Source organism: Mesoplodon mirus (assembly GCF_964341445.2).
Source record: "Mesoplodon mirus genome assembly, chromosome: 7".
Classification (NCBI taxonomy): Eukaryota; Metazoa; Chordata; class Mammalia; order Artiodactyla; family Ziphiidae; genus Mesoplodon; species Mesoplodon mirus.
This window is the reverse complement of record NC_138983.1, coordinates 123,908,738-123,925,156: the sequence shown is the minus strand read 5'-3', so window position 1 is coordinate 123,925,156 and position 16,419 is coordinate 123,908,738. Positions and strand designations below refer to the sequence as shown.

The following is a 16,419-nucleotide window of genomic DNA, read 5'->3' as shown; positions in this document are numbered from 1 at the left end:
GCAGTTTAAGTGCTCCGATTCATACAACAGATGTAACAGCAGGAGGTCCTTCACCTTGCAAACAAACAAAATAAATGGCAGTGAAAATTATTCGTGAATGTATTATGACAATGGGAAGCAAACCTTTTGCAAGATGTTCTCTTTAAGTCCTCTGAGAGCTCGCTGTGACTGTGTTCTCTCACCAGCCCCGATGACCTCGTGATACATCAGCCCCAATGACCTTGTGGTACATTGCCCTCCCTCAGAGCAAAGCTGGGCTCTCCCATCAGCTTAGGCAGCCATGTTATAGCGGTGGATTCTGCTTTGAGCTCAAGCAGCCCCTAATACTCACCAAATCTCAGGTGCATCTGGGCATTGTCGTGCTCCTCCAAACTGCAGTAATCCCCCATGATTGACAAAGACCCTTCTGTCAGTGCCTCCCCACCTGAATGCACAGGCACTGACCCAAACCATCCTCCCAGCCATCCTGATTCCATCTGGGCCCACACTGCCCTTGAGTTCTCCCTGGTAGGCCCAAAACAATGAACACTTGGTCGACAGGCATCCAGTCTCCCTCTAACAGGTGTTTCAGAATGTTGGATGAAATCTAAGCAAGGGATGCAAAGAGCCTGCAGTAACAGATTTGCACTGGGGTTCCTGGGCCTGCTTGCAGTCAGCGCATCAATGAACATTTGAGGCCCACGTCCCCCGATTTAGAAAATCTCAGGCAGGGAAAGCGTCAGGAGCCCCTGGGCTAACAGGTCTCCTCCTGCCGCGGTGTCAGGGCGCCTTCCCTCTTATCTCAGCAATGCTCCTCTCTGGTACATGGGGAGGATAATATCCCAGGCAAAAGGAAACCGCAGTGTACTTTTTTTAACCAAGAAATTTTAAAGACCTGATATGTTAGTGCGGTAATCTAGAGAGAAGGAGACTGTGACTTTTCATTTACATAGGAAAGTGAAATACAGGTTCCAGAGTCTTGAGTTTCATCTTCTGAAAAGATCATAGAATATGGTACAAGGTCAGACTGGCATGAAATCAATTGTAATCTGCCAGCAAGCCATTCTAACCTCTTTAAGAGTTTCCTTTTATATATATATATATTTTTTTCCCTTTATAGAGAGAGCAAAGTCCATTTAAAGAAAGTCTCATCAAATCAGAATGTCTTTCTAATATGATTTTTTTAATTGGCTGCTACTGTAGTGTGACCTAAAGCCTCCTGGTATTTAACCCTCTGTGCGACTTTGACCAATGGACGAATTTTGTCTGCTGTAATAGTCTTGCTAAATGTCTTTTACGGGGTTTTTTAAAAAATTACAGTGTATTATGAAAACCTCAGATCCCTTGACCTAATTTATTAGCTGTTGGTGGTACCATCTCTGTAACTGTAATGGTCCATGAGTGCACAGACCAAACTATTTTTCTTATTTTTATATAGCAGTTCCATTTTATAGTGACATTAAGCCATTCTGCAGTACATTTCTAGACAGTTATTGCACTTGGGCAGAAAGTGTCATCTGGCTTTTAGCCTTGTGCTTTCCAGCACCAACCAAGGCGTAAAATGATCACCCAGAAAATGTTCTGGGCCTTACCTCATTACTTAAAAATAAATCTTGGAGTCTGGTTCTGTTTCAGAAAAGATTCGGTGGGTTATAACCCACCGCTTGATTTATGAACATAATTAAAATATAAATGATGAACTTCTGGGCTATTCAATCAGCCATCTGGATTGTTCAGTCTTTTGACATACTCGGATTGTGGTCAGGATCATCCTGGGAAAATTGAGCAGCCCTGGGTTCTAGAGGTGCCAGTGGAGTCCCAGGGTTTCTATCCCGCCTGTTGGGAAGGCTCAAGTTCCTCTTTCAGGGCAGAGGAGGGGGAATTGAATTTGTTTTTTAAGTTTCCTTCGCCCAGAGATGGATCTTGGCACACAGACCCTCTGTTTGGCTCCTAGGCTGGGCGTGAAGATAGCTCAGCTGCCCACAGTCGCATAATATGCCTATAAATACTGCATGTGCCAACAGAGGAGGACATTTTTCTGTATAATACAAGCAAGATGAATGTTTACCTTTCCAGCGACCTATTAAGGGAACTGTGGCAGCTGTACCCATGAGTAGATGGTAGATGTTTCTCTAGAAACCTAGAGAGTAAATTGGGAAAGTCAGTTATCAAAATTGAAGGTGTACTTCCTATGGCTTAGTATATGATTTTTTTTAAACGTAAAATCCAGGTATAGTCAGGCCTTAGCTTGTTATTCCTAATTTATGTGGGTAATTGACAACTGGCAAACAGCCATTAGGAACATAAAAAGCATTTAACTAAAACAAACTCAGTGGTACTGAAAAGGCAGGGTGGATAGATTTTCAGCACCGTCTTTATTATGAATGGAAGTTGAGCGTGTAAAAACCCTTAGTGCACTGTGCTGAAAAATATACTCTCTGTTTGCTTGTAAATTATACAAAGGAGAAAAAAGGACAAAAGAGCCTTCCACATCGGCCAGCAAGCATTCTGCTTCTCCTTAATTAATGGGCCGAAGTCGGCAGTGCATGGAAAATGTAGACCTTCTGTGGATCAGAGATTAACCTATAAGAAAATGTTACATTTCAGCCCAAATTGGGGGCTTTAAATTTAGCTTTCCTCAGAATGGTTCCTGGATAAGGATGACAGAGGTTCCCTAACCAGGAACTCCAGAAGTGCTGCTGTTTCTGAGCATGAACTATAAGGGAGCTGGTATTTTGTTGTCTGTGTTTTCAGTGGCATAACCTTCTACCAAAAAGATCTTGTGGTCTTTTTTTTTTTTTTTTTTTTTTGCTGTACGCGGGCCTCTCACTGTTGTGGCCTCTCCCGTCGTGGAGCACAGGCTCCGGACGTGCAGGCTCAGTGGCCATGGCTCACAGGCCCAGCCGCTCCGCGGCATGTGGGATCTTCCCAGACTGGGGCACGAACCCGCGTCCCCTGCATCAGCAGGCGGACTCTCAACCACTGCACCACCAGGGAAGCCCTGTGGGTTGTTTTTTTAATAAACTTTACCAACTAGCTCTGTGTGCAAGTGTATTATACCACCAAAAATAATAGACCCACATGTGTCACCCAATGGTTGTATTTAGCCTACAGTATTGTCTGTAGCTCTCAAAGGTGGGTGCCCAGGACACTTGCCCATCAGCCAGTGCTCATTTAAGGTCATCTTGTTTATCCTTTTTGAGTATTTTTGCCTTTCTTTAATGATTAGCTTCCCCACCCAGCTATCAGTATCTGGAGACCTCTAGGCCATTTTCCTCTTAAACATTGCCTTTGCCAACAAGTCTAAGAATAGAGTCGTGTTATTTTCAGGGGTCAGCTGGAGCTTTCAGTCCCAGTTAACTTATGTTCTCTGGCAAGTGACTTAGCTCCTCAGAAAGCATTACCAATTCAGTGTACAGTGCCCACCGATGTACAAGAAGCCTCCCTTAAAAGGTTTTGAATGCCATGTGGTTTTCAGAGACAGAAAGATCCAGTGCTAGTAACACGACTGTAAAAATACATCCAGAAAACAGCCATCCCTAGAGAGGACCTCGTGCAGCTTGTTTGGCTGTGTACAGGTAGAGATGGTTGAGCCCCGCCATATTTCTCTTTGCCCCCTGATACCACAGGGTGAATGATAATGAGCGAACCACTGCTTGTAAAAGGCCAAGGGGCTATCGTTTGGGTGGTGTGATTGTCCGAGAAAGTAAAGTTATGGCAGTTGTTTTGACTTTTCAGCCAACTGATGTCTTGCCCTCTCACATTTTTTACCTCTTGGGTACATTTCCAAAAATATACATTTACAAAGTCATGAAATTAAATGAGAAAAATGATTTAGGGATTAATAGCTTATTAGTTCAGCAAAGGGAAAAAAAAAACCCTCCCAATTCCATTCAGGTTTTATTTGTAAATGTATTTGTGTGTGTATCTAAGTTAATTCCAACCCCTCCCCCTTCCCTCCCCATTCCCTGTACCTCCTAGCGTTCCTCTCTCATACCCACAGCCCCACAAACTCACAAACACAGTTTTTAAATAGCTAGTGGAAATAAGGATACCTACATCACTAAAGTATTCACTTACGCCTAGGAATACATCACTTAGGAATACCTAAATACTTGACTGCATTAGGAAGCTATACTCAGTATACTTGGCTTTAATTATGGATTGCCATTAGGAAATGTGGGTTTGAATCAATAATCCCTCCAAAATACATTTCATGGGGCTGTCTCTCATTATGTTATCTCTATGACCTTGGACAACCTACATCATTCTCTAGGTACTAATGTTCTCGTCCCTAAAACTGGGCTTTCTCCACCATCAAGGACGGTTCCTACCATAGTAGACTCAGTAACCGTCAGTTTCCTTCCTTCTGATATGTTTACGTTGAGCCATCATAGAGTTTCGTTAGGGGCCACCAAAACCTCCCAGTTCTTTATTCTTAGACATTTGAGTAGAATTCAGAAGTTTTGCCTTTCCCATTTGAAAACAAGAGCATAGAAGTGGCACACTTATTAATATGCAGTGTCACAACATATTGTCGCATAGTAATATATGATCTATGATAAAATGTATCCATTCTGAGCACAGATAGTAATATATGATCTATGATAAAATGTATCCATTCTGAGCACCGCAGATATCTGTGGCTTCACCTCAGCATGAAGGCAAATGAGTTTCCTTTAGCTTGAGTGAGTCTGGAGATAAACTTAAATGTAACAAAATGTATTTTGCAGGAAATGTTTGATGTGGCATGGTTGGCTTATGAATCTCTTATCTATTCGTGGTTCACTTCTTAGAGTTATTAGTCAGTTTAATTTGAGCAAATGCCAGGATCACTTACTAATTAGAAGGATTTTACTGAAGGCATGAGGATGGGAAGTGTGTGAGTGCTGGTCGTATGGGGTTTGTGGCAGCGTGCAAGTCTGGTTCTGACTGATGATACCATTTGCTAAACATTATACTTTGTGTTGTTATCACACAGATAAGCCTCAAGTGCATATTCAGATGACTTATCCTCTACAAGGCCTAACCCGGGAAGGGGACGCGCTTGAGTTAACATGTGAAGCCATCGGGAAGCCCCAGTAAGTTCTGAAGGCCAAGGTTGGCAGAGGGTCATGAGCAGTAAATGCCACAACACACAGATGTGCATTCACAACTCATTGGCCTGTCACCTGTCTCCTGCTGTAAAGGATGGAAGATTTTTCAGGAACTAAAAGAATATTCAGTGAAAAGGGGGATAAATATCTGTGGTTCTTAAGGGTGAGAATTAGGAGAAAAATGAAATGCCATCTAAGATTGAAATCTCAGCTCATTCTCTTTTATTATCATCAACATGATCGTCAGAACTATCTTCTCTCACCCACATAAAATAATCCTAATAAATTTTTAGTGGGCCCACAATCTAATGATATCTCTGCTACCTTCTGTGTTAATGTCTAACTAAGCTGTTGGAAAGATGGTTTTCAGTCCTAAATTAAGCTGCTGTGTTTAGGGCTAGCTGTAGGCAAATGAATTTGCCTTACTTTTCATTTTGCTTCTTCCCTCAAGGAAAAGTGACTACTAGAAATATTTTTGTTAGTGAGGAATGGTTTGGGAATTTTTCTCAAGGAATATGTATACATACTGCATAAGGGAAAAGACTTACACTCTTATTTTATTGAAAAGCGTAAAAAAAGCTACGTCACTTGCCCCTGCTAAATTAATGAAAGTGAATTCGAGAAACTACATGTATTATCACTAATAAAGCGAAAGCCATGTGGTGGTACCACTTTAGCTATTTATTCCCTTTCGTTTGGGGAGGAGGAAGAACCCTTTCATCTTTCTAATAGAGTGAAGATTGTTTTTAACTGTTTCTGAGGGAAAAAACAATCCATTTCACATGGAACAACAGGTCAACGTAGTGTGGGGGAGCACTCAGATTTTTATTGGTCCCCAACAAAAAACAGCATTGAGCTCCCTCTGCTGTCCCCATGCTATGATTTTTCCCCCTCTCAGAGTTTTGCTAACTAGCATATTCATATAAGGATCTCAGAGCATTTTCACAAAGCTTCCCCCAAGTCTTTGGAAAGAATTCTCCCCATGACAGCTAAGTGCTGATCTCTGAGAGAACAGAGAGCCAGAGGGAGCCTGGCTGCAGTGGGCTCTCTTCCCACGTGAGCCCTCCCTATTTTGTGTGTCCTTCTCCAGGGGCGAGGATTTGCTTCTCTCTCTACTCACCGTTTGGAGTTGTAAAGATGGCCTTTAGGAAGGAGGAGATGGTCTTGCTTCTGCTTTGCTTTTCCTTGGGTGGTTCGAGGTTATTTGGTTTTAAGTACTTCCAGCTTTACCAAAGCAGTCTTCTTCTGCTTTGAACACTGCAAAAGATTCAGCTCTTTCTTTGTGTAAACTGTTGGAATTAGGCCCCAGGTAGCAAATTGCCTTCCTTCCAAAACAATCCAGTGGCAAAAAAATTAAATTCTCTCAGGCCTCTTGCCACTTACAGTACCAGCCACATTAACTACATTTACAGACTACGGCTTGCTAACCTCTATTTTGTCTCTATATTTTTTTCCCCTGAAGAAGGTACTGTGTTCAGTCGAATGTGCCACGGGGACAGTAAATTGTATGTTTCCTTCGGGACATGGATGCCAGAGAGGGTATTTGCTTGTTCCTCTCAAATCGGCCCGTGTCCACGGTTGTCTGAGCAAAGCACGGGTTACTTGACTGCTAGCCCTTCTAGCATATCACCTATTTATTTTCTCAAGAAATTGCATACAATAAAAATGGTAATTTAACTTGCTGTTAAATGTTGTGAATGTTCTCAGCATTTACCCCCATTGATGGTTTCAGCTGTCAAGCAGCGGGACAGTAGGTCTGATTGCCAGGCAGAGCCGTTCGCCATTGCCTGCGAGGAGGACGGATGCAGGGCTCATTTTTAAATAATTTACTGCGTTGTGATAACAAACTCATGTGTCACTAAAGAAAAACTGTGACTTCACATCCCATTGGAAAACCGGAATGCTACTTGACAGGGCTGTCTTGAGTGCCCATTCATATGAAGCACAGGTCTTTGGTTCTGATGCTGCTCCTAGAGGTAGTTCAGGAAATGAAAGGAAGCTGCTTCTGTGCCCGAATCTCTGTGGCCTTGCCTTGGAAATGGCAGCTTTCAGGCCCAGCCCTAGATGTGGCCTCCATTTCATAGGGGCTGCCTTGAACGATTATAAATTCAGTGAGTTTGAAAAAGACTCTGTGTGTGTGCAATTTGGGCCCTGGAGCATCTTGTGAAATTTGCTTTTTCCTGGTGGATACAAATGTGGTCTTTAAATCACGAAAATAAACTCCCCTGTGATGAGCAAGTGCCATAGGACCCCAAGAGTTCACATGGAGGTACTGTCACTCCACAGCCATTGATCTGGGAGCCTGTCCCTCGAGCTGCGGGCCTGCAGGTGCACACACAGGGGAAGGGGAGCAGTGTGAGGGCCTTGGAGAGCCAGGGAAGACAGGCATTTTGCCAAGGAACACATAGATAAGGTGGCCTGGGGCCTCGGAAGGTGCGGTGGGGTCTTGGGTTGGCGGAGGGTGTGTTATGGGTAGGGGGTAAGGGGACAGGAAGTGATTACCTCTTTCCAGAATGAGAAGAGGTAATTTTTTTTCAAACAGCAGAGGCCAAAGAAAGCACTATTCAGCTGTAAAAGTCCATTCCTTTCTGCGAAACTCGAAATCCACTTAAATATCACAACTTTCTATGCCACTATCTCGGCGTGTTAGTAACCATGAGATTAATGCATGTATCACTAGCCCAGGATTTGATATTTTTTTACCCTTATTAATGAGATGATTAACAATGGGTGAGCTCTGTCCTGTCTGAATTGGTGTGAAAGCACACAGCAGGGCATAAAAATAGGGCATGTTGGTTTATTTGCTGATTTGTTGAAGATGAATTGGAAATAATGAGACTCCTGCTTCTGGTCTGTTGAAAGTTTTTCAACACCCGATAATATTTTTTAAAAAATTATATTCCAAACAGATTTGTGAAGCCTTCACAGCTATAATTCTCTGAACTTAAAATAGGTCCTCTTTAATTGTGTCATCCTGCATGGGATTCATTTACTGTGTGGGTGAGAGGTTTGATGCAGACATCTTGGTGGGAAATCATAATGCAACCTGTCTCTCTCCCATTCCCTCTGCAGGCCTGTGATGGTAACTTGGGTGAGAGTCGATGATGAAATGCCTCAACACGCCGTACTGTCGGGGCCCAACCTGTTCATCAATAACCTAAACAAAACAGATAATGGTACATACCGCTGTGAGGCTTCAAACATAGTGGGGAAAGCTCATTCGGATTATATGCTGTATGTATACGGTACGTGAGAAGATGAAGCCCTCTTCCATTTGACTCATTTATTATGTAGCTGCTGCTTATGATTCACTCCTAGAGCTTTTGGTCAAGTTGAAAACCAAAAAAACCAGTTTGTTTCCTTCAAGAATTAAAGAAGCCTGGCCCAAGGTGGACCCCAGTGCTACCACTAGGTGGACAGTGACTTTTCTTCTCCCCTTCTAATCCTGGGGGCTTCCCTCTAGATCACAGGCTCTGGTCATGCTGAGTAGGAAAACTTTGTCCTCAGGCGCACACTATGGAGATTATGTTAGAAATAATGACTGCGAAATTCAACCTCACCAATTAATGGCTTTTCAGCTCAGAAAGTCTATTCCCAGTGGTATTTTCTGATGATACCTGGGCTAGCCTTTCTCCTGCTTTGATGAGCAGAACTATCCTATTTTCAGCATGAAGCTATTACTTTCCATATGTCGCAAGCCAGTAAATACGTGGAAAAAAAATAGAAGGTCCTTGGTAGCTCTGTTAACCACCTATAGCTGCTGCTTTAGACAGAAGTGCTTTTTTTTTAAAATTTGTCTGTTTTCTTAATATCTTTTTGCAGGATTATTAAAGCATATGATCATGATTTTCACTTTCTAGTCAACAAATATTTATTGTGCACCTACTTGTACTAGCCATTTTAAACTTATTTCCCATTTATAGCTCATGGTCAATTTTATTTCCCATTTATAGCTCAAGGTCAATTTTGTGTCTGGTGAATATTCTCTGTTTAGTTGAGGAGTGCACTGCCTGTCTCGTCTTATGATGACGAATTGAGTCTCTTCTGTCCAGCTGACTCTCTCGGTTACTTTTACACCAGGAAAAATAGTCATGAGCTGACATGACACAGAATGAGTAACCATAGGCATGACAATTTCAGTATCTTGTAAATATATTAACGTGTGTGCATTTCTCTCTTCATGTGAGCCATGTAAATAATCCAAGTGTAAGTGTATGTGAATATACACATATACACATGTAAATCTACATATGGGATATTTACACCATAACGTCTTAGAACCTGGCCACTTTCCTTATGAAGAAAATAGGAGTAGCAGTCTCTTTGATGAAATAGAAGCATGCTTTCCCTCATATCTACATGGAGATTAAAATATAATCTTTAGCCTGTACCTGAGTTTTGTTTTCCTTAGCATAATGCAAAGTTAAAGGCTCACATCTAATCACTTTATGTATAGACTTCTGAGGTGTGATTTCTTTGCACACTACCCATGTTGTCTGTGGTCTACACATAATAGCATTAATTCTCCCCGGTAGTTAAGGAGATCAGAGTGAAGGGCATGGCTCTCCGTGTAGGTGCAAGGCGGTGCCGAGTACCCCGTTTCCAGCCATCCCCCTTTTGCTTCTACATCACTCCCATGATCAACATCAGGGTTTGAGCCTCATGCGAGGCCCCAGGCTTGCTGTTATCCAGGTTTACAGACGACTTTCATTCAGCTCTTTTTAAAAACGGCAGATTATGAAAAGCAGAGACAGATTTCCACCAGTCTATTATGTGTTCCTTGATTCAGAAGACTCAGTTATCTGGAAAAACAATTTTGATTTATTGTACCCACTGTTCCGACATCTCAGGATGAGAAGCGTTTTGTGGATTTGATAGACAGATAGATTCGAATAATTTTGGATCCTAGCTCTGGCTAGCATTCATGGAGGGCTTGCTCACTTCGCTCCATGCGCTAGGGTGACAGTTTTACATGCACGATCACCTCTGATCTCCACGATAACATGAGGAGGTAAGCGCCATCATCATCCCATTTTACAGATGATAAAAGGAAGCTTAGAAAGGTGACATAAGTTGCCCAAGTTCACACGGTTACTAAATATGTTTCAGAGCCACGATAACTTTGACTCCAAAGTCTACAGTAAAATGTGTGTCTTTCTTTGTAGTTTCTCTTACTCTCTCTGCTTCCCGGTAGAACAGTTCCCTCCAATGCAAGATTGTCGTTTGGGAATGAACTCGCTGGGCCAGAATGCATTATTTGAAAGCCGGGAAACAGAGACCTGCCCATGTAGGCAAGCACATCTACATCCACCTATCTCCCCGACCCAAGATGGTGCACTTCGCCTGGTCTAGGAATTTGCTAGATACACAATATGCTACCTCCCTTCCGTAACCTGTACTAGCAGTAATGCCTGGGGTGACAGGCTAGAATACTCACCTGAGGTGTTGCTTGTCTAGTAATAAAATATTCTAGCAGTTTGAGAAGATGGTGAGTAGGTTTTCTTTTCAAAGCCAATTTATTGTCCTACTACAGTAGCTTTCAAAGTTCTTTATGAACTCAGAGTTAACATGCTTTTAAAATGTTTAATTCTCCAGAAGTAACTTCTATACTTGGCGAATCTATCTGGTTAGCGCCTGAGCCCCAGTTGGTTTCGTTCTTTTAGCGTCTATGTGTCAAACACAGCTTATTAGCTCCAACTCTGTATTTTCTTAAATAGTGACCTCACATTGCTCTTCTCACTAGAAAAGATCTAGGCATTACACCTGGTAACGGAATCTAATTCATTTAGGTCACTTGAGCCACATGTGAAGGACAAGTTACCCCAGTAGTGATGAAAATAATTGAAAGTGTGTGATTTTCACAAAATGAAAGGAACTAGTGACCTTTTTTCTGAAGTCTCTGCCCTCGTTAGTCTCTGTTCCACTCCTGTTGGTAATCGTAATTTCAAATCACCTTCAGGTGCACTTTGATTGTATTGTGGACATCGCACATTGTGCGATGTGTGTGTTTCACTTTTTGAAATAGAGACAGAAATAGCATTGTAGCATACCAGCTACAGATGTTCCTTTTCAGTGATAAATAGTCATTGAATCAGAACAGAGAAGGCACATCTCTGGGTACAGCTGAATTGGGGCGTGGAGAGAGCAGGTTGTCTTCAGGGACCGGTGCCCGTCGCTCACCTGAGTCCCTACCTGCACCTGTACCTGCACCTGCCGCAGGATGTAGGTGCATCCAGTGGTCTCCCAGGTCACAAAATGCTTCCCCACCTGTGGCCTCCATAAGAAAGTACTCCAAAAAGCAAGACTGAACGTGTACTGCCCGTTCTTCTAACAAGGTGGTTTGAAATTATGAATCATTTCTACTTCTTGGAAGAGAATGAGAATATTTTTTAATGGATTCTTTTTTTGCACTCATGTGTGAGGCTGCTTTCAATAGTCGTTTAAACTGCTGGCATCCCCAACTTCAATGAACAGAGTCTCCCCTAAAACAGACAGGTTTGCTCTTGATTCTTCCCTGTCAAACTCATACATTTGTGTACGTGTGAGAGAAGTTTGTGAGGAAATTTAAAACTGATTATTGATCAACGGTAGGAATCTTTTAAGCAGACCTCATAACCAAACGCCAAGATAATGTTTTCGTAAACTTCCAGGAAGTTCCGCCAAACCCAATAAAGACACAGTATATAATTAAAGTTTGGATGTATTAATTAGACAGTCTGAGAGCTCACTTGGAGATAAAAGGACACCAGATGTGTCAGGGAGAAAAAGTTGATGGGCGTTAGATAAAATTTAAAATCAAAAGCCTTCAAATCGTCTTATGCTCTATTATAGCAGAATGATTGCTTAGGTCAAAGTCTTGCTGACAATTTAACACATTCAGTTTGATCAGTTGGGCTGAGAATTTCTTTTTCTCTTTCATATTTGCCTTCTTTTTTCCCCCAAATAATTTTGAAGATGATAGAAGAATATACAGTATATCAGACACCTGACAGAGGATTCCCTATCGGATTCCTGGCTTGGAGGGTTAAGCCTTGTTTATATTTCATTCTCTTGTTTACAAGATGGAAACGTTCTTCAGTTTTATCATTGTCGCCCACGTAGGTCAGGCTTGAGCAAAGGCGATGAACTGATTAATATTTATAAGTTGTAAAATTTATTGACTTTTAGAAAATAAAATCTCAGTAAAATCTCACATGCCTGGAACTTGATATTTAGTGGTGACATTCTCTCTTCTGTGTATTTATTACAAGTATAAAAGTAGTTTTACTTCCTGCTGGGATGTATTGATGGAGAATAATGAAGTTAACAGTCAGAGAGCAAGAGGCAGGCACACACTTTCCCTTGGCCGATAGGAGCCCTTTAGATAGATCAGCGCCATCTCCTCCTTTCTCCCACCGGTGAAAGCATAAAACGAAATGACAACCGTCAGACCCTCTCAGGGGCTGAGTTGGTGTAACCTCACCCTTTGAAATTGGATGGGGGTGGGGAGGGTGTGTCATATGTTGTGATTTTTCCTCCCTTCTCTACTTCTCATCTCCTCATCCCTAGTTCACTTCACTGATACAAATCTCTTTTCTTTTTTTTTTAATTTTTGAAATTTTATTTATTTATTTATTTATTTATTTATGGCTATTTTGGGTCTTCGTTGCTATGCGTGGGCTTTCTCTAGTTGCGGCGAGCGGGGACTACTCTTCGTCGTGGTGCGCGGGCTTCTCATTGCGGTGGCTTCTCGTTGCAGAGCACAGGCTGTAGGTGTGCGGGCTCAGTAGTTGCAGCGCGTGGGCTCAGTAGTTGTGGCTCGCGGGCTCTAGAGCGCAGGCTCAGTAGTTGGGGCACACGGGCTTAGTTGCTTCACGGCATGTGGGATCTTCCCGGACCGGGGCTCGAACCCGTGTCCCCTGCATTGGCAGGCAGACTCTTAACCACTGCGCCACCAGGGAAGCCCCCAAATCTCTTTTCTTCTTTTCTTAGCTCTTCCGAATAAGGCCTTGGGATATGATTATAAGACATAAATCTTTGCAGGGCTGGGGCCGGCGGCGGGGGGGAGTCTTTGGATTTTAAAGGGAGAGGTCATCAAACAACATGTCAGTGTCTTCACGCCTTTGTTGTGTCGTTACTGATCACCGCTGTGTTCAGCATTGTGGGTTTGATTCTCCTTTTTTTCTTTATCCAGATCCCCCCACAACTACCCCTCCTCTCACAACAACCACCACCACCACCACCACCACCATCCTTACCATCATCGCAGGTATGGTACCTTCATTGCCATTGCAGATGTCCTGAATGTACACTGTCTTTCTGGTATGTATAACAAGAAGCCTAAAAGGTCCCTTTAACTCCTTAGAATGGAATTATTCCTTTATTTGGGAACTTGAAAGACATTAGATACTGTGTTCTCAAGTCGACTCTTAAGGACATCAGAAAAGTCTTTAACATCCAAGCATTTAACAGTAGATCAGATATTTTGCAGAATTCTTTTTTAAGCATCACCATGCAAAGCAAAATGCTAGGGGGGAAAAGGGCAGCCTGGCTCTTAGAAAACACGCGGATAGCTTGTGCTGAGCCACGGTTGACGAAACGGTAAGTATCCCGGCTTTGGATCTTCTTCTTGCCTTAATTTCATTTTAATCCACGTGAAGGAAAATACACACCCTTTAACATGTCCACGTGGGCCATGTTCCTAAGTGCATCATCCTTCCTGCCCCAGAGAGTACCCACTGACCGTGTGTCACCTGGGGAGTCACCGTCTGTTCCACTCTGGGCACTCGAGTACCCCTTCCTGCCCTCCGCTAAACACTGGAGGAGCCACTGCGGTTGTCACTCTGTGGTTTAGCTCTTTGGACTGTCTGAAACTCCTATTCAAAGTGAGTTTCGCGGTCTCCTTTTTCTGACCGTCACTGAGGGAGGAGGTTGTGTCCTCTAGCCCCTTCCTGGTCGGTCCCCAGCGGCTCTCAGCGCTTGATGTCGCTTGTCCGGGAGACTTGTTGGAGTTTACTCTGCCGACCAGGGTGGGAAAGGTTATGGCCGCACCATGTCGACTAGACGTGCAAGATTTCCTTAGGTAAGGCCATCCTTTACATTGACTTTCTGGAGACATTTTCAGTTTTCACAGGAGTTGGTGTGATAGACATGATGAAAATTCTAAGTGTTCAGTGAAAGAAGAGGCCTCATCGGTTTATGAAATATAACAATAGATTGTCTAACTTCAGTTTTCTTCACCTTTCTAACCATTACAGTGGAACAAAGAACTTTTAAATAAGCCCCTAGTGAGCATGGTTCTGAATGATGTTTGCGAAAACATCCGTGCCTGCACTTAATTGAAAAGCTTCTGAAAATCCATCAGTTGGTTTTTGTGTCTCACCCTAAACTCAGCTCCATCCAGGCTGCTTCCTAAATTCTTGTCTGTGTGTATTTCCCTTTTAGCTTTTTGTTAGTTTCTTCTGCTTCTTAAGTAAACTCGGTTTGTTAGCAGGGCAGAGAGATTCCTCCCACTTTCTGCATCCTTAATAAGCGCAACAAAGATGCCCCACCCTGACTGATTTCCAGAGCAACCATGCTAACAACTTTCCTTGCTGTGAACCATGTGTTTACCTTTCATGATTTCTTACCTCTCTTATCCGGGTAGTAAACCAATTAAGCTTGAGCTGCTGTTACCAGGTTTTCATAGTTTCCTATGAACGGCCCTTTGGATGTCAGTGTAAATGACATTGCCCCTTTCGCCACTGCCCTGCATGTGTGAACCCATTAAGAAAGCCCTTCCTGGTCTGTTTTGTCTTTGCAGAAGTTGTCCGGGTGTGAGCCAGCCTTGATGACCTCTCCTTGTAGAAGTTTCCATCTAGGTAGCAAGTCAGGTTTACGTTTTAAGGCGGTCAAGGCCTTCATTCATTCGGCATAAATACCACATTCCTCTTTAATGTGGAACAGCACTTTTCACTTGTGGCTGGCCTCTCACTAGTTTAGGTTTTTTTTTAAAAAGACCTTTCTTAACACTCCCTGAACTCCTCCCCCCTCACCATCAATCTCAGCGACTCAGCAGAGGCACTTCAGTTCACAGCTCCTAAGCCTTGACTCCAGACTAAAGCTAATCTCACATCTTCAAACAGCTACAACTCACTGTTATCACAGTTACAACCACAGAGACTCCATTTAAGAGGAAATTTTAAAAACAAACAATGCTATATTTCTGTCCACATCACAGGTACCTTTATAGGGACTTGTCTTCTCCTCTTCCTCTCCTCCTCACCTCTTTGCTCAAGGTAATATAAGATGATCTCATAGGTGCACTTTGGCCTCTTGATGTTAGCAGCTGAACCCGCTCTACACACAAAATGTATTTGTGGTGATGAATGCCCTGATTCTCACTGGCACACCCAAGAGTCGTTACACTAAAATTGCCACTAAAACATTGTAGAATCCACTGCCTTAACGGATGTGATCTTACAGGCTTGCTGTGTCTTAACAAGCAGTCTTATATATATTTATCTTGCCCAGAAAGTGTACTTGTGAAATTTAACATTTGCTCCTTTCTTCAAACAGATTAAAGGTTATGGAGCTGAATGATTCCGTGTCCCATTTTAAAGGTCCAGGCTATCCCCTAGATTTAGATTGGTTCCTAAGAAATCTTCCAGACTGAATCCTGACAAATGGAAAGCTAAATTAATCTCCACTCGTCTTCTCTCTTGTACTGTTTGGTACATTACAGCCACCATTAGCCTTAAAAACATCAACAGCTAAATCTAGTGATACTAACATAAAGCCTCAGCTTTAAAAAAAAAAAAAAAAGAGGAAGAGGAAGCCCACGAGCATCTATTTCTTTTCTCCCAGGCAAATGCAGTGACTGAAACCCATTCCCTAGGTCAGCGTTTCATTACAAGAAAAACGTACAAATTGTCTTTAAATGCCATCGAAAAATGTTTTTAAACTCGAAAGGTCATAGTTGATTTCTGATGTCTCTGAAAGGAAGTGTTCCAGTGTTATCTTTTATCTTCCATAACCAGAAAAATTGAATTGTTCTCCCTGTTAGGGAGGCAGGCCTTCGTGAGTTCCCAGTCGCCTGACTCCCTCAAAATATGTTAAATCTTCATCGTGGAGGCCCTTGAAAAAGAGGAATTGTAAGCCCAACCTGACCCGATGCTGCCCACCCAGAATCACAGGTGGGTGGGAGGAGCAGGGCGCCTCTGCCTCCCATCCGTCCTGCGTGGGGAAGCTCTCCTGACTTACCTGTGAAGGCCACGTCTAAAGGTAGATTCACCTGGGGAAGATTTTTGCAGGCTCTAGAGTACTGAAAGGAGTATTTGATGTCAATTTGCCATATCAACATTGTTATGGTTTTATAACTATTCAG

At 42.7% G+C, this 16,419-nt stretch overlaps 1 protein-coding gene across 5 annotated transcripts in view; it reads left to right on the top strand.

Annotated features, from left to right (window-relative positions):
* CADM1 (cell adhesion molecule 1) overlaps nt 1-16,419 on the top strand; it is a 333,644-nt gene that overhangs the window by 285,691 nt on the left and 31,534 nt on the right. For all 5 annotated transcript variants that reach the window (XM_082626965.1, XM_082626966.1, XM_082626964.1 and 2 more), the window contains exons 6-8: nt 4,961-5,060; nt 8,148-8,320; nt 13,249-13,323. In XM_082626965.1, coding sequence (XP_082483091.1) covers nt 4,961-5,060; nt 8,148-8,320; nt 13,249-13,323 — 348 coding nt within the window. The remainder of the gene's footprint in view (nt 1-4,960; nt 5,061-8,147; nt 8,321-13,248; nt 13,324-16,419) is intronic.